Source organism: Anguilla rostrata, chromosome 3 (assembly GCF_018555375.3).
Source record: "Anguilla rostrata isolate EN2019 chromosome 3, ASM1855537v3, whole genome shotgun sequence".
Taxonomy (NCBI): Eukaryota; Metazoa; Chordata; class Actinopteri; order Anguilliformes; family Anguillidae; genus Anguilla; species Anguilla rostrata.
Window position 1 is genome coordinate 58,399,225 of NC_057935.1, and position 20,918 is coordinate 58,420,142.

Sequence of the window (20,918 nt, forward strand, 5' to 3'; positions counted from 1 at the left end):
TAACTTCTGGTGTCAGTCACTTGCATTGTGACCTGTGATTGGTTGGCGGTGGTGAGGGGGGAGGTCTTATCCTTGGTGTGGGGTCATTCTGAATCCTGGTCAGCAGTATTCCGAAAACGTTAGGCTGACTGTGTAACTGTGTGCTCTGTGTGTCAGTAATTGTGTTTTTGTACAGAATGAAGACATTTTGCCTTTTATTTTTTTAAACTGAATTGTAATGGCATATTTAAAAACCTAAAGTTATATTTCGTTCTCCCTAAGTTATGTTTAGACAACAGCAATAACATTGATTGTGTTAATTATAAGATAATAACTGTTTATTAAATAATAATGTACTGTAAAAAAAACAACACACAAATGTTTCTGTGGAATGGTTTTTCCTTGCAAAAAATAATCGATTATTGAGCGCTGAAATTTTGATGTTACCTGATGATATGATAGCATCACACACACACACATACACACATTACACACACACACACACACACACACGTGCACACGCACACACACACACACACACACACACAGACACACACACACACACACGCACACACACACACACACACACACACGCGCGCGCGAGCTCCTCTCCTGCGTTACGCTGCTGTGGAGAAGTGCAGCGGCGACAAAGGAACGCACTTCCTCTGGCCGTTTGAAATGGTTTTTTTTTTGGAGGTGGCGATGTCCGCCAGCAGCTATCGCGGCTAACCGGCCGCGGCGCACGCGCTGGAGGGACGCCGCGCCGCGTCATGCTGTGAGACGCACGCGCCGAACGCTACGAGCTACTGCACCGGCGTTCAGAGGCGTGACTTTGCAAGTGGATGCCAGCTACAGGATGTTACATTACATTACAGGCATTTAGCAGACGCTCTTATCCAGAGCGACTTACAGAACTTTTACATAGCATTTTACATTATATCCATTTATACAGCTGGATATATACTGAAGCAATGCAGGTTAAGTACCTTGCTCAAGGGTACAACGGCAGTATCCTTACCCGGGAATCGAACCTACGACCTTTCGGTTACAAGTCTAGTTCCTTACCCGCTGTGCTACACTCCGTCCGGATGTGACATCACTCCTGGAGAACGAATGGGAGTGTTGTTAGTTCCCGTAGCTTCCCGGGAATAAAAAAAAACAGTTCATTAGCTTATACCTGGGCCTAATCTCCTATGATGTATATTACTAACTGAAGAGAGTATGCGTGGTATACGTGCTCAAGGAAAGCGGGCATGAAGCTGTCCACTGACTGTTCGAACACGACAGCTCATTTAAAAACAGAGGAACAGAAAAGAGCATCTGTGATTCCACAAAATGAACATTTAGGACTTCACTTACTTTAGCACGTGTAAAAACCGCTTAGCACACGGAAAACCAACAACGTGACCAATGATTGGTGCAAAACAAATACCACGAGCAGTCATTGGTCGTGTTCTTGGTTTTGCATGTGCTAAAATGTTGTGCACATGCTAAAGGTCCTTAAATGTACTACAGAGAGGGTTCCCATACACAGATGGAAGAAAAAACTTCCCAGGATGCTAAGAGTGGAATTCCCGCAACACAGTTTGGCTCTGCCTACACTCGGATACGATACTGCACACTTCGACCAAATGCTACTTGTACGGTGAAACGTGTTCCTCGTTCAACATCTGACTTTTAGATTCTGGCGTGTTGTGTTTTGCTTTCTGCGTCTGAGCCGGTAATTCAGTCTCATGTTACTCTTTCAGGGTTCAGTCGGTTTCTGAGACCTCCTGTATTGTATTAGTGTGTTACTCCACACAACCAAAATCCGTTCGTTATTTAATTTCACTCTGTCCGCACTGAAGACATCTAAAGCCAACAACACAATCACGGCGTAGGTAATCAGAGCTGAATTTTAACAAAATGGCGTTTAAATAAATTGGCATTTTAAAAAATGGTTCAGTGGATAAACCTAAAATTTTTTACTTTAATTTGTTACCCCTAGGTTTTCTTCTTCTTAGATTTTTTTCATTTGAATGAACCAAAAAAAAATATTTAAATTGAAAAAACTTAATAATATACATAAGTGTAAGAAATTGAAGTAGAATTTTAGGTATATCCAGTGAAGCAGTTTGTTCAGTGTAGCGAGTCATCCCAGAGACTTTGGCGAGGCCAGAGGCGGTGGGACGGGAGACAGCAGACTGCAGCTTCCCCCAAATCCGCCCCCCACTCCCCTGCCCAGACGGTATTCTCTGGTGCATCCGTGGACGTCTGGCCCACATTAGCCAAGGCTCCCTGTGTACTCGGTGTGCAATAGGAGAAATGAAATCCCCCTTTCGTTCCTGCCTGAGCCCCCCAGGATCTTCTCTAGGCAGAACACACATCGCCGGGGTGGTCCCGCACACCCGGCCTCCCCACCTCCCACCCCAGCCCCCCCATCCCCACCACTGTAAACTAGGACAAACTGCCAAACAGTTGGGAGGCAGAAGACTGAGGCCAGTGAAATGGTTTCACCAGACACCATGTCCAATTGACCATGTTCACAACCACGTCACCAGTCATAAGCATGGGTCATCTGATCCCTAACGTGTGATTCATTATTATTATTATTATTAGGAATGGTAGTAGTTGTTGTTGTAGTAGTCATAGTAGCAGTAAATAGCAGTTGTGTTTATAACCTGTATACGTATAGCTGAGGACAATAATTTTAATGTGCTGGTCACACTTCAGCTGAAAAGTTTGGCACATGACTTACAGTTATGCCTATCTGGAATTATGATTTCATGACACAGAAACCTGACCTCTGGTGGTTGGTGCTGTACGTACAGAACATGCATCCTGAAATCCACTAAATTTAGCGGTGGCCAATAGTTCTAATACTTGAATAACACCATTCAAAAAGTTTGACCATTAATATTTCAATTAATAATTTTCATCTTTTTTTAAATAATAGAAGCGTATTATATCAGAGGTGGGACGTTGTGTTGATGTTTAATATCACACTGAAATATTGGAGGTTTAGTAATTGACAGGTTACCTACCTGCATCGTTTGTTAAACGGACGATGCGTTCAATGAAATTTACGATGTCATAAACAATCTCTGAAGATACTTTACTCCTGAAATTTCGATTCAGTGGTTAACCTACCTGAACAACCACAATTACGAACTTTCAACATAATATGATGTGCTCGTCCTTATTCCATATGCTGATTTCATTAAGGTCGATGTCTCCTTCAAGAAAATCGTGTCTGTTTTTTATGCTACATTTAATCATTCGTGCAATGAATATGTGGAAGCAAAATTTGTTGTCTAAATGTAAACCGAAACTAAACAAGTAAACTTACGAGTAAAGCCGCCGGGCTGCAGATTTTTAACGCTTTTCAACTGGCATCTTTCTACGGTTGGTGGGCGTGGCCGTGACGTTTCCATGGAGTACCCGGATGTCGCCGATTCTGCGGCGCGGAAATGCTCAGGATTTGTGTTGTGTGAAAGGCGGCTGATTTCGAAACAGGATGGCGTCTAGGAGGGTAACGACAGTCCACAAACTGCAGAAACCCATTCTCGCGGAATCAAATAAGTGAGTTTCTTCGAAGTGACAAGTTATGGTCTTGGCTGCAAAAGCAATTAGAAAACAAATCTACTTGTGGCGAGCATATTGGCTAGCTGCTAGGAAGGAAGTCGGCCCGTGTCAATAAATCAACCGACAGCACAGTATGACGGCGAGCTGTTGCCAGTTGGATTACCGTTTTAATTGAGACTACGTTATGCTTTTGCAACGCGTGAATATTAGTTGGTGACATAACTCTGCCTTTGTTTTTCGTAGTTCAAAGGATGGAAGTCAGAACAACAGTGGCAGCATTGGTGAAGAAAAAAAGAAGAAAAAACGTTAGTAACGTTAGCCAACTTTGCTATGTTAGCTAGAATTCTGCCTTTTTAAAGTAAGTGTAACGTTAAATAAAATGCAGCATATGACACTGACAGTATTACCCAAATCTAAAATAACGTTATACTATGTAAAAATGACTCGCAGTAGTTTGCTAAGCATGGTAGTATTTTGGTTGCCTATCCCAGGTAGACAACGTTATAGCCTATCTAATCTCTCGCTGATTGACTTTCAGCTGCCGGTAGGATAGTTAAGTCGCGCTATCAGCAACCAGTCGAAAAGAAGACACTCTTAAAGGTAAGCCAACGTGTCGAAACAATATGGGGAAAAAAACTGTAACACCGGAACAAAGATTTTTTTGGTCTATGAACAAGGATGTCCAACTCCAGTCCTAGTGCGCCAATGCCTGCAGGTATTTTTGGGTTCGTTTCAGTCAGCAGCCGGGTAAGGCATTTGGGAACAAGGTGTGTGGACACAATCAATGACGTAGTCTGAAAACCTGCAGGCACTGCGGCCCCCCAGGACTGGAGTTTGACACCCCTGATCTAAACTGATCTGGATAGTAACTTTTGTTCCTTGCCAGTCTGCATTGGTGGCAAGTTTTCTTACATGATAATGATATACTTTGCCATGAACGCTGGTTATCTATGGTGCACATTCATATCTGTACATAGACAGATGGGTTTTCTTTCATGATTTTGCAATAGATTGTATATAACTAAGAACACTGGTTACCTTAAAACTGTCGTGTTAAAGACACATTTTTAACAACCCTCCATGTCTAGTTCAGTTTCTTTCAACAGTCTGTGTTAGTCTCCGTTTGTAACGCATACATTGTATATTTGCGACACAAAAGTAGTAGTTCTGACACAAAGCGTGTTGCTTTGTAACGCAAAATCCGTAACACAAAAGCATGTCGGCGCATCCCTTTTGAGGCTGTACACGTTCATATTGCGCATAGACGTCGGCCACCGAATCGAGTGCATCCGCGAAGCCCGCGTCTCCTAAACCCGACAGCGCGCGGAAACCGTCCGTCAGCACTCCCCCCAGACGCTCTCTCGCGTGTCAGTCACTTCTCAACCCTCTAGGTAAGTGCTTGTACGGCGTTGTATTTCCTGTTATTGTGACTCCAATAATATATAACGGATACATTGCTTGTATATATATCGCCCATTCCATCGTTTTGTAGTGTTGTGTGGTGTTGAAGAACCCTGTAGGCCATGATGTGGTAAAAATGTGTGTCTTTCTCTGTCGTGTTGGCAATCAGATTATGGACGATGGGATAATCCAAAAAATAGGCAGAATAAAATGGGTCTTCTGTCGACTATCTGGGAATTTTCTCTGTTTTCAAGACGGAAGTGTCGGAGCAGTAAACTTGAATACCGTGTCCTTTTTTGTCAGCCTCGAACTCCAGTATTTTGGAGCCTTCGATCCTGGGGGGAAATGTCCTGCAGTCGACGGTGTTGGACGGCCACTGTGTCCGACCGGAGCTTGATGTCTCGGTAATAGGCAAAGGTGAATGTCCGTCCTGGCACTAAATTGCATTTGTACGTTTGGCGGCAGAAAAGTTCAAACTTTTTGACGGACTGTATTGCAGAGAAGAGTCAGTCCCAGAACACGCCGGAAGCAGGAAACGAGAAGGAGAACTTCGAGAATCAGACCTTCTTGTTGGCGTACCTCACAGCCAAGGTAAGCCTGGCTAACTGGATAAAATTGCCATATATGCAATTTACTATAAAAATTCTAAAAGCTGTAAATGGTCTGTTAAAAGTACTGTTTTATTTGTTAAATTTGCTAAGCCTATTGCTTTGTTTAGTCAATTATCAGATGTTCTTAACCAGAAGGACTTGTGCCATTAGGTTTCATAAAAAAACTGTGTACCCAGCTAAAGCAAAACATTCTCCCAATGTTGCTGCCATACAGTGGCAATGATTTGTCATTGACAAGACATTCCAGTAACATTATGTTAGCTGGGTTATTAACTGAAGTGATTAATATTGCATACCTTTGCTGAAGGGAAGAATGGGAGTGTTCTACCTGGGAATCAAACCTGCAACCTCTGAGTTCCAAGCGCAGTGGCCTAACTATTATTCCACTCTGCCATCTCTCCATGTTGACCCCCCCCCCCAGATGGAGAGTAACACCCGCAAGCTGAGGACGGAGGCGGAGTGGAGCTTGCTGGCGGTGATGGAGGAAGAGGAGAGGCTGAGGAAGAGCGTGCACGAAAAGAGGCGACAGCACCTCCTGCTGGAGAAACACAAGCAGCTCAGCGAGCTGCTGGACTTGCAGGTCAGCTGTCCTGTCTGTGTGCTACGCATTAGCAACACTTCACTCCACGGTGCTCAAACTCCAGTCCTGGGGGGCCACGGCGTCTCTGTGGTTTCCTTTCAGTAAGCAGCCGGTTTGGGATTTGGGAACAAGGTGTGCGTGGAGTCTTTTGGGTAATCAGTAACTTACATTCAGCACTTCAGTGATGGGACGCGCCAAACACCTGCAGACACTGCTGCCCTCCAGGACTGGAGTTTGAGGTCTTCGCAGTGTCCTTGTTCATTTGGGACCCCTTCCTATTTATGCAATTAATCATTATTTATCACGAAAACACACAGAGAACATTAAACATTCTAAGTCAGGGCTGCCCAGCCCTGTTCCTGGAGATCCAGACACCAATATGTATCTGTTTAATTTGCTGTGGCAAACGCTGCCGATAGCATTAGCGTTAGCTGATTTACCGTTGGCTTATTGTGCGTTTGATCGGCACCCCCTCCCCCCCCCGCCCCGCAGAGTGCCGCCCTGGTCCCTGTGTCTGCGGCCGCCAGGCAGTTCACCGAGGAGTACCAGACCTTCGCCACGGCGCTGGACGCCACCCGCCATGAGCTGCCCGTCAAGAACTTCCACATCCCAGGAGACCGGCGTGACTTCCTGGGTCGGTGCCGCCCCGCTGTGATGATGATGATGATGATGCTGATGACACTGTTGATGATGATGATGATGAGGATGAGGCTGAGGCTGTTGATGATGATGATGTTGATGATACTGTTGATGATGATGATTACAGTGATGATGATGTTGATGATGTTGATGATGATGATGACACTGTTGATGATGATGAGGCAGAGGCTGTTCATGATGATGATGATGTGTTGATGATGATGATGATGATGATGGGTCCTGTCTGACCGCGCTCTTCCTCCCCCTGCGGGGCCTTCAGGGCGGGCGGAGGCGTGTCTGCAGGAGAGTGAGGCCCTGCTGCAGGGCTGGGGGCTCGGAGCTCAGCCAGAGAGCCAGCGGACCCTGGAGCTGCTGCAGGACGTGGGGAGAGACGCGCAGGAGCTGGGGGAGCAGCTGTCCCAGTGAGCACTAGGGGAGGGCGGGGTGCGCTGAGGGGGCGGGGCATGCTGGGGGAGCAGCTGTCCCAGTGAGCGCTGGGGGGTGCACTGGGGGGGCGGGGGGGGGCGTGCTGGGAGTTCAGCTGTTTGCATATGCCTAGGTGTGCCCGTTCTGCAGTATTTCTATCCATTTTGTTTATTTGTATTAGGGGTTTATTTTAAGTGAAAGTGCCCCCCTGACTCTCCCCTCTGGCTCCCCCCGCAGGGACTTCTCGGCGGTGCTGGAGTGGGCGTCTCTGGTCAGCAGGCAGGCGGTGCAGATACAGCAGTCCCTGGAGGAGGGCCGAATGGGGACGTCCGTCACACAGACCCTGTACCTCCCCAAGCCTTGATCCAGCCCCCCTGTACCTCCCCAAGCCTTGATCCAGCCCCTGGTCCAGCCCCCCCTGTACCTCCCCAAGCCTTGATCCAGCCCCCGATCCAGCCCCCCCTGTACCTCCCCAAGCCTCGATCCAGCCCCCGGTCCAGCCACCCCCTCTCCCACTCCACTAAACTGTACATATTTTGCTTAATTTGCTGAACATGACTATAGCAAATGGATAGAATTTCATAATAAATGTAACTTAGGCATATGGTTGTCTGCTATCATTTTAATCTGTACGTCTTTAGTCTGTTGTCTGTTATTTTTTTATCTGTACTTTCCTTTGTAAATTAAAGGCTAAGTGTTGATAATACTTGAAAATGTCAAATTTGGCAGTATGATGGGTTTTACTGTACAGCAGCATCAACGAAGCTGGAAAGGTTGTAGTCACAGAAACATTTTCAATCGTCAAAAATTGTGTAGATGTTACATGATTGCATTTAAAACGGCCTCGCCAGGTTCAGTAATCCAAGTTTTTTGGGCTTTGCCTGTGTTCTCCTGGCAACCACAGGAGGGCGCCAGAGAGCCCTGATCGCAAAACCGTTTAACCGCCTTGAATGGTTTTACGCTCAGAGGAAAGAGGTGCTTAATAAAACTCAACGATACGTTTTAGTTATATTGCACTTTTCATCAGCAGTCTGAAAGTGGCACACACAGGTGACCAGTAAAAACCAGGAGCGTGCGGATGATTGGCACATGGAGACATGCTTTTGGCGATGGTTAAATAATGCTGACTTACCTTGCAAGAAGCTAATAAAAAAAAACATGTGCAATGTATGTGGTTAAAATTCTCACAGACATCTTGCGGCACCATTATGGAATGTTCTGGAGTCTCTTGTTGATAGAGGAATGTTGGTCAGCACAAATAATGTATTCTGTTGATACCTTGTGCATTCTAGGAGCTATAAGGAGATATAAACTAATGTTTGATGTTATGACATTCTAGAATGTTGGGAGAGCCTCGGTAACCGGCCTCTGTCGCCGGGCTGCCGCGCCCACACCCACGGCGATGGTTTCGGCTCGTGGCTCTGTACCCCCCCTGTCGTGTAAGAAGCGTTGAGAGCCGGTTCATTGATCAGAAAGTAAAACGACCGGTAAGTGAGGCGGTGAGTAAAAAGCGGCGTGTGAACGAGACCACGCCGCCGTTAGCACGTTAGCAGTTAGCGGCTACAGGGCTAGCCGCCATCAGCCGGTCGTTGATCAGTAAGTGAGGCGGTGAGTAAAAAGCGGCGTGTGGACGAGGCCACACCGCCGTTAGCACGTTAGCAGTTAACGGCTACAGGGCTAGCCGTGATCGGGCAGCGCCGCACGGCACCTCCTCGTGCACACGCGCGCGGCGGTCTGTACCCGGGTGTGCAGCGCTTGTCAGCCTCTCCCCTCAGCGCGGTGTCGGGTCCCGGACACCAGTGTTGTGCGCTGCCCCGGGCCGGAGGTCAGCTCTGGTGTGTTTGGCCTCTTGGTGGCACGCAGGGCTCGGTTACCCGGGGCTCCCGCCCGGCGAGGGGTTAGCACCCGTTAATGTTTAATGGCCGCTCGCGGGGGCGGGACTGTGAGTCGGCGTCTTCGGTTACCGATAACGGCCGCTCCTGGCGACGTTCGGCGTCTTTCAGCCATTCAACGATAAAAAAGAGACGGTTTCTTGTGGGAAGGCTGTTCAGCCATGAAGACTCGTGTGTGTGTGTTTGAGACTGTTTCTGAATATTACTTCAGCTGAAACAGTCAAAGGGGTTTAACCCTTTAAGGTAGAAGATCACGAACGTGGTTAGAATGTTCTTGACTGAACATTCTGATGCTGATGTAACAATCATTGCCTGTGACTGAAAGTAACGGAGTTCTAGAACACTGACTTGTTCTAGAATTTTGAAACAAACATTTTTTTAAAAAATCTACTCTTCAAAGGGTTACGTACACTGCCTATCTGCCCATTACTACATTATTTATTTGGAATGTCCTGCTGAAACAAAATGGTGCCACTAAGCAGCAGACTTACTCACGCCATTAGGAAAATGGAAACTGAATGAAAGGGTGGTTTGGGAAAGGGTACCACTTACAGTGGTAGTTTGTTGAGGACGGGGGGCAGAGGTGGGAGTGATGGTGGTGGTGGGCGGGGGGGGGGGGGTGTCAGGGATGCAGTGGGGATCAGTCATGCAGTTCCCTTCACCAGTCACCATAGCGACAGTCCGCCCGGTCAAAGTCTGACGGCGTTTCCAGGCAACGTGGCCGGAGGGAGGGGGAAAGGAGAGAGATCTGGGTCTGGGAGATAGTGTTACAGGCGACCGAATCCCAGCGATGACACCGTCGCTAAGCGCACGCGCCCCCCTCCCTCCCCTGCGCGACGGGTATTTAGCGGAGTGGGCTCTCAGGACGGGCCAGTCCGGGGGGGAGAGCGGAGAGCGATGAAGGCTCCACAGGACGTACGCCATCCTTCGCCGGCGGTGCGCAAACGATGACCGCGTTCAGACCGCGTCCCTTCCTTCCTGCGTGTGCCTGATCGCACGGTGAGACGGCTGATTTTTTTTTTTTCCTCGTGTTTTTGGGAGGTGGGGGGGAGGAGGGCGTGTTTCGGGAGTGCCACAGCGGTCAGTTCCGTGTTCTTCCCCGAAAAAGGGAACGGGCCCAAGCAAGCACTGGTCTTCTTAACTAGGCCGAATGGACGAGTGTGTCACACACACACACACACACACACACACACGGGGGAGAGTCTATTCGACACCAGACCGTTTGATCAGTGACTGACCGCTGCCGCGGCAACCGTTCTGCGCTCCGACCTTGTGCAGAAGCGCTCTGTCACTGGGAAGAGTAGCCAATCAGGAGCTGTGCAGCACTTCCTTCACATTCCTCTGGCTAATGGGGGGGGGGGGATTCAGCGGACACAGCCATCCCTGCTTCCTCTGAACCGACGGCGTCCAGTCTTACCTGAGGAGATTCTGTTCTAGCCCTGGTTGTTCTGTTTGAGCCCAGCACTATGCCACCTGACTCAATAATTAACTGACAATGGTCTTCAATCAAGGCCGTGATAGGTAGATCAGGCGCCTCAGTGCTGGGCTAAAACAAAAACCTGCACCCCACACGGGCCTGTTTTCGGATGAGTTCGGACACTCCTGCTGTAACCCAACCAAGAGCTTTTCTTCTTTTACTGCTAAATTTTTTTAGCATTTTTTTTTTCATTTTTTTCATTGAGTCGTTTCCTTTTATGTGCGTATACGGCTTGTAGAACTGGACCGTATCTGGACTGCTGTGTGACTTTTAAGTGTGTGTTGTGTGTTTATGTTTAAATGCGTACTAGGTTGCATTGTGAGGTCTGATATTGACCGACAGGCCAGCAGGATATGTTGTCAGGATAAACTATCAGTACTCTATCCTGACTCCACTCATTTGCCCTGTTACTGGAGCTGAGAGTGTTAAATAACCTTCTCTGCAGTTACTACTTCTTTTATAAACCTGTCGAAAGCCCATATATACTTAATTCGGTAAGTCGATCTTGATGAGCGGATGTTAATGTAATTTTAATGTAATGATCGCTCGCTGGCCTGGGAATGCTGCTTGCCAGGTCAGGCACTGTCGTTCATATACCTCAGGTGAATGCACTGATCAGACCTGGCTCAAATATCATTAGTATTTGTTTTGGATTCAAATACTTTTCTACACTTTACTGATCTTGTCTGGTGTATTGGAACCATTGTAATACTCTCAAAAAAGTGCCAAACCCCGCATTCTGGTCGTATTGGCAGGCTCGATTACGCCAGGCGAGACCAACAGAGCACAGAAAAGTATTTGAATCCAAAACGAATAGGTATTTGACCCAGGTCTGGCACGGATGTTGTCTTACAGTGTGAGTGACTCTGGATAAGAGTGTCTGCTAAATGAACGGTGATACAAGGTGAAGCGTGTTTAAACTCCCCTGCCATACTCTTCAGGTTCCAGGAGGTGGCGCTCTCACCATGGAGGAGAGCGAGAGAAAGCGTCCCATTATTGCGGCCCAAGAGAGGGGTAAGTCCCCAAAACCTGCCTGCGGCACACACATCCCCCTGCCCCCCTGTGGCTGTGATCAGGAAGGTGGTGCTGAAATCTTACCTGGCGCTCAGTAACCATCAGCAAGGCCGAGGGTGATTATTTTCATTTGGTCGAGCGGCTGTAAAAGGTTTCCAGTAAACCTGCGTCTGCTTTTATTGCGCAAGTTTACCAAATATTATTGGCTTAGGGAAAATTATCCATGCAGAGCGTAACACCACAGTCAAAATCCATTACACGCTTTCTCCAACCTGTATTTAATTATATTTACGGTAAAATAATTACCGTTTGACGCATTTATAGTGCTTACAGTTGAGTGGTTAGTCACACTTACGGTCAGGACTTTTGTCACAGGAGGGGAGTAAGCAGTTATTCACACTCGCGCTGGAGCCATTGTTCACACTAGCAGGGCTTATTATCAGTAATTTACGGTCAGCTGTCTCTGTGAGGGTCAATGGGCTTCATTTGGGTGCAGTGCTGAGGGTAGTGTGTAGCGTGTAGCACACACAATGAACATGATTTTCATGATAGTTTCTCAACATGATAGAAGAGCCATATTTAGAGAGAGAGAGAGAGAGAAAAAGGAGGGAGAGAATTAGAGCAAGAGGAAAAGAGAGGGAGAGGGAGACGAAGATGGAGAGTAAGCTTGTCTAAAACTCGCCTGGACTTTTTACTTCGACGAACAGGGAAACCTCCCTGGACACAGGGAGTCTCGAGTCTGCTGGAGTTTTATTTTTAACCTTAAAATCAGTGACCGGTTCAGACCCCAGAAACCAGGGGAGTGTAACTGTGTAACTTTTTAACCAGCCTCTCTCACTGATCTCACTGATGGGCTGAGTATTAGTGAAAGGCCAGCTGAACCTGTGGTTCTTCTGGACTAAGGTTAGGGAACCCTGTCCGAGGCATTAGATTGATTCATATCCGATTCTGTGTGTGTGTGTGCAGTGTGTGTATGGTCGTGTGTCTGTGTGTTGTGTGGTATGTTGGTGTGTGATGTGTGTACGTGTGTCTCTGTGTGTGTGTCTGTGTGTGCACGTGTGTGTGTGTGTGTGTGTCTGTGTGTGTGTGTCCAGGACTGTGACGGTGTTTGCTCACCCCCATTGTTATGCGGCTGACTACACAAGCCACAGCTCGCTCCTCCGTCGGATGCAGCAAGTGTGGTACCACCGTGGTAACTGTGCTTTTACTGAGTACTCCCCGGTACTGTGCTTTACTTAAGCCCTCACACACGGTAACTGTGTTTTTACTATACTCACCACGCTAACTGGTTTACTAGTACTGCACAGCTAACTGTGTTTACTAGTACTACACCACGCTAACTGTGTTTTTACTAGTACTCATACACGCTAACTGTGTTTACTAATCACATGGTAACTGTGTTTTTACTTAGTACTCACACACGGCTAACTGTGTTTTTACTTAGTACTCACACACGGCTAACTGTGTTTTTACTTAGTACTCACACACGGCTAACTGTGTTTTTACTTAGTACTCACACAGGGGTAAACGTCTGTACCTGCACTTAGTATTAACACACGGGTAACTGCCATTGCCTGTGCTTAGTACACACATACTCACAGAGGGGCAACAGGCAGTGTCTGCATTTAGTGCTAGCAAAAGAGCAACACAGGGGCTTCTGGTCTCTGCTCACGCAAGGAGAAATAGGACCAAGGCAAGTAAATTATTATATTTTAACTGCCCCCTGAAATGCCTTTCCTGTAATATATTTACTTGGAATGGGAAATGTTTGACAAAGATAGCCCAGCTGATGGTTATACAAGTCCCCCCCTCCCCCCTCATAACTAAGACTGCATTTTCTCTCTGCTCTATAATCAGCATGTTTAGATGTGTGTAATGTCACAACCAAACCACAGGAGGGAGCCAGCAGACCATGACCTGTTGCAAGGGCAATTAACTTTTCAAATGCAAGATATACTGTACATTTACCGACAAATACCTCACTACAGTCACATACATTATGAAGTGATTTATACATCTAGTTAATATAACATCTTAGTAAATAATGGATGTCTATTTGTGAATGTTTGCTCCATTTATAGTGATGGAGACTAGTTTAAAGAATAGAATAGGAGGATCCCATAAATACAAAGCTCTACTGGTTTCTGTTTTATCTACAAAATCAGCAACCAGTTTTAGGCCCAAAAGGCTAGGTGGAGGTGAGTGTAACTGCCTGCTCACACACACACACACACACACACACACACACACGCACACACACACAGCCACACACCACCACACATGGATAGAAGCCTACAAAGAGTCCAGGGCTGTGGGTAAGCCCCTGGTTTAGGGTAACCTGTGAGCAGTATCAGTTTGCGCTGGCTAATGAAAGCTCTGGTGGTTGTGTGTGCGTGTGCACCCTGTGATGATGCCGTGTTGCCCGGGCGCTGGCTAATGAAAGCTCTGGTGGTGTGTGTGTGCGTGTGCACCCTGTGATGATGCTGTGTTGCCCGGGGTTACGCAGTGTACGCGGTGGACTCCAGCCCCGGCCCGCGGTACTCGATCGACGCGAAGCTGACCCGCTTCGGACGGGACGGCACCCCCGCCTACTCGATTCAGGGCAGAGTGAAGAGCTCATGTGAGTTTGTCCACAAACCCCGGCCCCCCATGTAATTTTTAACTGCCCTTAACCCCACAAAAAAGCGCACGTCATTTGAAAATAACACTGCTTTGAAGAACTAGATCTACCATTTAGATCCGTGGTTCCAAAACTTTTAAATCAGGAACTACTTAACGAGCAAACGTGTTTTCTCTGACCCGCTGTTTGAGAACCACCCATTTAAATGGACCTCATTTATAAGAGAACTTTGGCAATTTGGTTTTAATTCTCAATATCCCGTTCTTTTCATACAGGGAATTGCATGTACTGTTGTAGAGTGGAATATGCTTAAAACACAGGATAAAGTTGTCCCGCGCGTATAATAATTACATATTAATGAATCCGTAATAATGATTCAGTAACATGTGATACTGAATGAATAATTAATAAATGAATCTTGCGTCATGTACAAGTCCCTTTCTGCCATGTTGATTCACTCAACAGACCTTTGTCAGAGTAACTCATTTCAGTCCGGTCTGCATTGTATTCATGATGTCTGGTTGTATTAAACCACAACGTTACAAACATGCAAGCTATTCCGCAAGCACACGGACTGTCAGGTTTAATGCTGCTGAGAGTTGAGAGGACTGTAACTGGCAGGTTCAGCTGTGTATGATAAATATAGTGCAGATGGCCAGCTTTTCTGCCAAGAAAAAAAAAAAGGTTAATACATTCAGGGGAAAAGGGAAAAATTAAACAATGGTGACAGTTTATTTTCAGCATGAAGCGGTTAGTCGTAAGCACATTTCAGTTGGCAGTCGTTTTTTTATTTTTTTTTAAGGTGACAGTTTTTTTTTTTAAAGCCCTGTTCTTAAAGTCTCTTTTGAACTGCTGGTCAGTGGCAGCAAACAATGCGAGCAGAAGCTGAGGTAACTGTTTGTGACAGGGCGAGCCTTTCCCATCTGGTGTCAGCTGTTCCAACGGAATTTCAAAAACCAACAGAAAGCAAGCTGGGGAAAAAGCTTCTTTTTCTTTTTTTAAAACAAGTTACCTTATTCTTTTCAAAATGTCAGCAACAATGAGGCCTTAAATAACAAGGTCTGGTTTGAGTCGAGCTCCAAAAGGCTTTGTTCTCTCTGGTTAAAAATCCCCCCCCCCCCGTTAGGCTACTCAACACATTTTGAATGCGTGCTGAACTCACATATGTCACAAAAATCTTTGCAAAAAAATTCAAAAACAATAACCATGGACCCAAGCTTAGGGGATTTCAACAGTAAAATTAGGAGCAAACTGCAGAAATCTTAGCCGTACCTCCCACATATTGGCCAGGATTCAATCAACTTCAATCCTAAATTCTGATAACTCTGCAGCCAGGTTCCTCCCAAGACCTGTTCCCTTTGAGATCCTTTCTCACCTCCATTTGAGTGTGTTTCTCTCCAATGGGGGAATTTTTTATCTTGCTTGCTTTTCTGGGGGTCAGGCCTGGTTTCCGCTCAGTTTTCCTTCCGTTTCTCAGTAAGGCATCTTTGTGACAGTTCACTGCATAAAGCTCAACGCGAAATAAACTGAATTGCGGGAAAAAACGCTGTTGAAACGCAGGCCACAGACAGCAGATGAAACAAACGCGGCTCCTGGTGTTTCAACGGTAACGACCCCCCGATCTCTCCCTCCACACCCACAGCTGGCGTTTTTCAGACCCCAGGACCGGGGGCCTACAGTCCGGAAGCGGCCCCCCCCCTCAACAGCCACCGGCGGCCGCCGTCCTACTCCATGGGCTCCCGCACCAGCTACCGCACCACCGACCCGGTGCCCTCGCCCAACCGCTACACCCTGCCGGCGGTGCTGGGCTCCCACGTGCCCACCAAGCCCGCCAGCGCCAGCTACAGCATGTCGGCCCGCCACCGGACGGGCGGCCCGGCGGCGGGCCGGGCCCTGACCCCGGGGCCCGGGCGCTACAACAGCACGGACCCCAACGTGTACCTGCCGCGGCGCCCCGCCTTCTCCATCCTGGGGCGCTACGCCGTGCCCAGCGACGCCACGCGGAAACCGGGGCCCGGCACGCACGACGCCGAGAAGGTGGTGGCGCACATGCCCCGCCCGCCGTCCTTCTCGCTGGGCGTCCGCCACTCCGAGTTCGTCACGCCGCTGGTGGTGGGCGTGCCGGACCGGGCCTGAGAGGAACGGGTCCGTCCTGCAGGAACTTTTTAAACGTGGCCACGCCCCCCCCCCTTTTCTCTGTTGCAATGCGTCGAGGGCAGGGGCAGTGCACAGGCTCTGGAACTGGGTTTGCAACTTTGAGGTTGCAGGTTTAAACCCCAGTTGGGGGCAATGCTGTTGTAACTTAATTTGAATGACACGCTTCCAAGCGCTCAGCTGGATGAATGGTGGACTGCGTCTTTGAAGGGGGGTAAGGATGGAGAGTTGCTCAGGAGAACAGGGTGTACTAAAACCCTAAATGTCAGCTGGAGACCCAGCTCCCCCTCCCCAATTGCTACTGCAGGGTGAAAATGGCCACTTCAGATTAACTGAGGACAGAATTTTATTTTGGGGGGGGGGGGGGGAGGGATAAACGGTTGACTATTAATGCTCTGAAACAAATGACAAAGCTGAGACAGAGAAAGGTTACTTCTTACCTACTATAAGAAACTACAAAAAATTTTCTGGAACATTGGGTAGACCATCCACAACACCAAATTATGAATGTGTCTGTTTGGGGGGGGGAGGGGGGAGAAGAATTACCGTTCATTTTAAGAAACTGAATAAACGTTCAGAAAAATTATTTGGCGATTCTTCCCGAAGGTTTTCTTAGCCTCCATTTGCCGCAGCATTGTGAATGCCAACACTTTGCCATGCTTTAGCAGTCAGACCCTTATTACCTTTATTAAATGTAAAAAAAAAAGAAAAAGACAATAATTGTATGGAATAGACTGGTTTCAAGGGCCAGATCCACCGCAACAAAGCCAGCTGTTTGAGAGGCACATAGAATCACATGACATGCTGGCCTGATGACACAGTCACCCTCCAGGCCAATGGCTTCAGTGCATTTCACTGATTCATAAAACAAACTCTCCTCATTAAAAAAAAAACAGCCAGAAGCACCCATGCAACAGCAGCAGCCATTTAAGTGGTAGTACGTTACTGTGAGAGTTGCTCCTTTGGTCAATTAATGAGTGAGTGAGTGAGTGGGGAACATTAGTGTTTGTAGAGCTCAGAAACACAAAAACTAAAAAAACACAACAATATTGTTTTTCTGCCTTGACCTTTACTTTAAGATTTCTCTTATCCGTATCAGGGAACAGAAAAAAGGTTCATGAAAGAGGTAGGCCTACTGTCCACAGCAAAGTGAAAGAGAATTAGCCATACCACAAAAAACACTACAATGTAAAGTGTTTATTTTCCACTCAACTGTAAAATATACACATAGAAAGGACACTGTAAAATATACACATTTTTTACAGTAGCACTAGCAGAATAATAATAATAATAATAATAAAAAAACTAAAATGTACAAGGAACTGGCTCGCAGCATCAAGTCCATGTGAATACTAAGGGGCTGGAGTTCTTTGGAAACTTCAAATGTGGAAAAAAACAAAAACTAACTCCGAATATACAAACTAATTCTGACTGGCTTTGGACATGGAATCTTTTGAGGTTTAGGGGGACAGAAAACCTCCAGCTATCCTGAGGCTCAACAGTGCATGCTGTTTTTCGGATTCAGAGATGTACAAGTTTTAATTTAGCAGGAGAAGCCAGACAGTCCCTGTCCATTTGATCTGTTGCCTGCCTGTTCACACACGCCCATGCACTCTAGTAGTAAGTACATATTTCACTCAGCTGAGCTGGAAACCTACTGTCAGACTAATTCATGGGAGCAGAACAGCACATTTTGGACATATAAGAGCACATGGCAGAATTTTGCCTTTTGAGACCGTACATAGCTGCATCATTTTAATCATTCGTTCATGTGACTTGAAAGCGTACATCAAGCACGTAATGATGGCTGATAAACTTTAATACATTGTCATGGTGACTTAAATTCCGTGGAAATCGGCTTTAGCGATATCTTCATCTAAAGAAGACTAAAACGAGGCATTCCGTTTACAGCATGTAAAACGTTGGAAACAAACACTGAACTATGAACATCTACCATATATGAACTTCAGTACAGTCTTTAAGCAGAAATATCAGGTATATATGCACTGGCCTAGTAACAACAGCAATGGCAAACAAAATAATTAACACATACACCAGCAATTTCCACCAGTCAAAACATTCTTCATAGCAGCCAAATGACCAAATGTCTTATTGTTCAAACAGGGTCCAAGAGTTTTTGGAGTCTTGAACATTTTCACATAAGTCCGTTCAATACTACAATTACTCCAAGCATCATATTTTGCACCAAAATATACATTTCTAAGATAAAATAGTATTTTGCATGGCCAATGAAAGACTTTTGTTGTTTCTTACTTCCAAACTGTGGGCCATATAAGCCTTCTTGGGGGAAAAAGGGGGGGGGGGGGCAGGGGTGCATTGTGCATCTTTCGTTTTGACCCAAGGCTGCCTCTATATAATGCATTCATTATAAATAGAAACGTGGTAAGATTTAAAGAGGACTAGGAGTAATGAGCAAACGTTGCATGAGTCAAACACGCACAACCACACATGGCCTGTACACAAGTGCAGTTCTGTTGAGACTGTTTCGTTTTGTTTTTTTTTGTTTGTCCTGAGTCTTCAGTTTAGTTCTCACTCCTTGGGGAGGGGCCTTCGGAACAGCAGTATATGCGGTTCTAAAGAAACAAACACTTAGACTTAGGAAAAATAAATCAATAAATAAAGCACAGTCTAACAAGTTTGTTCCCAAAAAAATTATTATTAAAAAAATAATTAAAAGCCGGTTTCTTTTTACCAACCCACATGCATAAAATGTAAAATGAAGGAGCAGGTTTAAAATTTCTTGTTTAAAATTTGTTTTTGTGCGCTGAGCTATCCCACTCGTTTGTGCTCACCTGGCTTGTGGATCATGTAGTGGATCCACCCCTGACTCTGCTGTACCCCGAGCCCTCTCCACTCCTCCTCCGACATCAGGTGAGAGGTGGGTACCAGTTTGGACAACTGCTTTGGGAGCATGACGTGTCTATGACATCGCAGTGAACGTACATGGTTAATACCTGCTAATAGCACGACATAGTTTCAAAATCTCCTTTGTTTCCTGGTAATCAGCAGAACGTACTGGTTTCTGGCGAACGTAATGGATACGAGCTATACACATAACAACAGATTCAGAAATAGTCTACTGTAGTTGAAGGTTTATTGACAGCTGTCAAATTATGCACAGCTAAGGCAGCGTTAGAAATCATATGGTTACTGACATATCTGGGCTGTTGTCATTTCGCTAGCTGAGGTCATTTTACCCACATACGAAATATGGAAAATAACAGCCAATAATTCAACAAAAAAATTCAAGACATTATAAAAACATACATCCGCAACCGTAACTGACGTTAACTGGCTAGCTGTTACCGCCCCAATGCATGCCTGTAACTCACGAGGCGAGTTCTTGCGTGATGCCTGACGATCAATATATCGCCAAGATAAAAAAAAAAACCCATATAAAACGCTCAGGCTTAACAAATGACGTACGACCGGCAACGTAAAAAATGTCCATCGCCCAGACCGAAGCTGTTGTGACGGTGTAGTTTTGCGCTAGCGAACGGTCAGTAGCTAAACATATTGATGTTAGCCCAACCAGCTAGTCTAGATTCTAACGTTAGCGTTGACTAGCCAACTTGCCAGAATAATTGGATGTTGCCGGAGAATACTGCAAATAACATGCTGCACAAGCAAGGCTCTGTGTAGAGTATAATTATTTAATGAGAAAATATCAGTCTTTAAAAACAACGATTACAAGAATAAATAATTGTTTTACTAGCCGTGCAAGATAGCTAGAAACACTGTAGTTATCTCAGTTAACTAGTGTTATGACGCACAACCGAACTTACCTGTACTCATATTCTTCATCTGTGTATTTGTCAGAGTAGTAAATTTGCTTTTTCGACATTTTATCTTTTCAAGTATGTCACAAGTTAGCGCAGTAATTGTTTGTAAAATAATAACGTCGGCTTTTAGCGGTCTCCTTTCCTGTATTTTTCTCGCTTGCCCCTTCCGACTGTTTCAACGCAGCAGCAGTCGAGAATTTAAACTCAAACGGCCCGCGTCCGTCTTATTGGTGGAGTCGCGCGGGGCGATAACAAACGGCCTCAATGCCCCGCCTTTTCAGCAATTTGGACGTTGACGCCATTTTGGCTCTTTCGTGTGTTTGAGTATGCTTTCAAAGTGTATTCGAGCGGTGCGCCAAAATGTCGAAAACAGGAGAACAGTTGCAAAATGTTTTGGTCCCGGTCGTTCAGGACTTTTGCGTAATTGGGGTAAACGGTTAGGAAGCTAGATATAAATTAGGTTATTATGTCACAAGTTACATAATGACATAGTGGAAGGCAAACCTTTCTGGATAGAGGAAATAGCCAGTTATGGAAACATTCATGATTTTCTTTGCTTTTATATCCATAGTTCTCGCCACTAATTTATTTTGGTCATATTTCCAGATAACAATTCAGAGCCAAAAATTAAAAATACAGAAACAGAAACTAGACCTAACATAATCAAATGCACTCTCACTGCATACAGTTTCACTGTGCTATGGGTTTCTCTCTAAGTACTGTATACTGTATAGTGAGTTCTGTATTTATTATTTATT

General features: G+C 46.0%; 4 protein-coding genes across 8 annotated transcripts in view; 3 read left to right on the forward strand and 1 right to left on the reverse strand.

Annotated features, from left to right (window-relative positions):
* crlf1a (cytokine receptor-like factor 1a) overlaps positions 1-347 on the forward strand; it is an 18,765-nt gene extending 18,418 nt beyond the window's left edge. For both annotated transcript variants that reach the window (XM_064328682.1, XM_064328680.1), the window contains exon 8: positions 1-347. This exon is cut by the window's left edge and continues 1,697 nt beyond it. The gene's annotated coding sequence lies outside the window, so the exon portion shown is untranslated.
* A 3,034-nt stretch (positions 348-3,381) lies between these two features.
* Positions 3,382-7,921, forward strand: haus8 (HAUS augmin like complex subunit 8). Of its 4 annotated transcripts, none has more exons than XM_064328685.1 (11): positions 3,382-3,540; positions 3,787-3,848; positions 4,082-4,143; positions 4,808-4,934; positions 5,248-5,361; positions 5,444-5,535; positions 5,977-6,135; positions 6,628-6,769; positions 7,055-7,196; positions 7,438-7,549; positions 7,581-7,921. In XM_064328685.1, exons 1-11 carry the CDS (start codon positions 3,476-3,478, stop codon positions 7,593-7,595), a joined length of 1,092 nt encoding a protein of 363 aa, XP_064184755.1. In that variant the 5' UTR covers positions 3,382-3,475; the 3' UTR covers positions 7,596-7,921. The 4 variants fall into 4 exon arrangements, with proteins under 4 accessions (XP_064184755.1, XP_064184756.1, XP_064184753.1 ...); XM_064328686.1 differs by having other exon boundaries at positions 7,625-7,921; XM_064328683.1 differs by having other exon boundaries at positions 7,669-7,921.
* Positions 7,922-13,887: 5,966 nt separating this feature from the next.
* On the forward strand, positions 13,888-16,943 carry odf3l2a (outer dense fiber of sperm tails 3-like 2a). Its single transcript, XM_064328687.1, has 2 exons — positions 13,888-14,203; positions 15,846-16,943. Exon 2 carries the CDS (start codon positions 15,935-15,937, stop codon positions 16,337-16,339), a length of 405 nt encoding a protein of 134 aa, XP_064184757.1. The 5' UTR covers positions 13,888-14,203; positions 15,846-15,934; the 3' UTR covers positions 16,340-16,943.
* Positions 16,718-20,364, reverse strand: cks2 (CDC28 protein kinase regulatory subunit 2). The gene is made up of 3 exons (XM_064328688.1): positions 20,164-20,364; positions 19,171-19,298; positions 16,718-18,951 (listed from the first exon to the last, which is right to left on the reverse strand). Exons 1-3 carry the CDS (start codon positions 20,220-20,222, stop codon positions 18,908-18,910), a joined length of 231 nt encoding a protein of 76 aa, XP_064184758.1. The 5' UTR covers positions 20,223-20,364; the 3' UTR covers positions 16,718-18,907.
* Between the last annotated feature and the right edge of the window lie 554 nt (positions 20,365-20,918).

What these genes read in the sequence shown, in the direction of transcription:
- haus8 (XM_064328683.1), top strand. Translation starts at nt 3,476, where the DNA reads ATGGCGTCTAGGAGGGTAACGACAGTCCACAAACTGCAGAAACCCATT. An exon ending in TGTCTCGGTAATAGGCAAAG is followed by an intron (nt 5,362 to 5,443) that starts GTGAATGTCCGT and finishes ACTGTATTGCAG; the next exon opens with AGAAGAGTCAGTCCCAGAAC. An exon ending in GCGAGCTGCTGGACTTGCAG is followed by an intron (nt 6,136 to 6,627) that starts GTCAGCTGTCCT and finishes CCCGCCCCGCAG; the next exon opens with AGTGCCGCCCTGGTCCCTGT.
- odf3l2a (XM_064328687.1), top strand. Translation starts at nt 15,935, where the DNA reads ATGGGCTCCCGCACCAGCTACCGCACCACCGACCCGGTGCCCTCGCCC.
- cks2 (XM_064328688.1), bottom strand. Translation starts at nt 20,222, where the DNA reads ATGTCGAAAAAGCAAATTTACTACTCTGACAAATACACAGATGAAGAA. An exon ending in GATGAAGAATATGAGTACAG is followed by an intron (nt 19,299 to 20,163) that starts GTAAGTTCGGTT and finishes GCGATGTCATAG; the next exon opens with ACACGTCATGCTCCCAAAGC. An exon ending in CTACATGATCCACAAGCCAG is followed by an intron (nt 18,952 to 19,170) that starts GTGAGCACAAAC and finishes TTGTTTCTTTAG; the next exon opens with AACCGCATATACTGCTGTTC.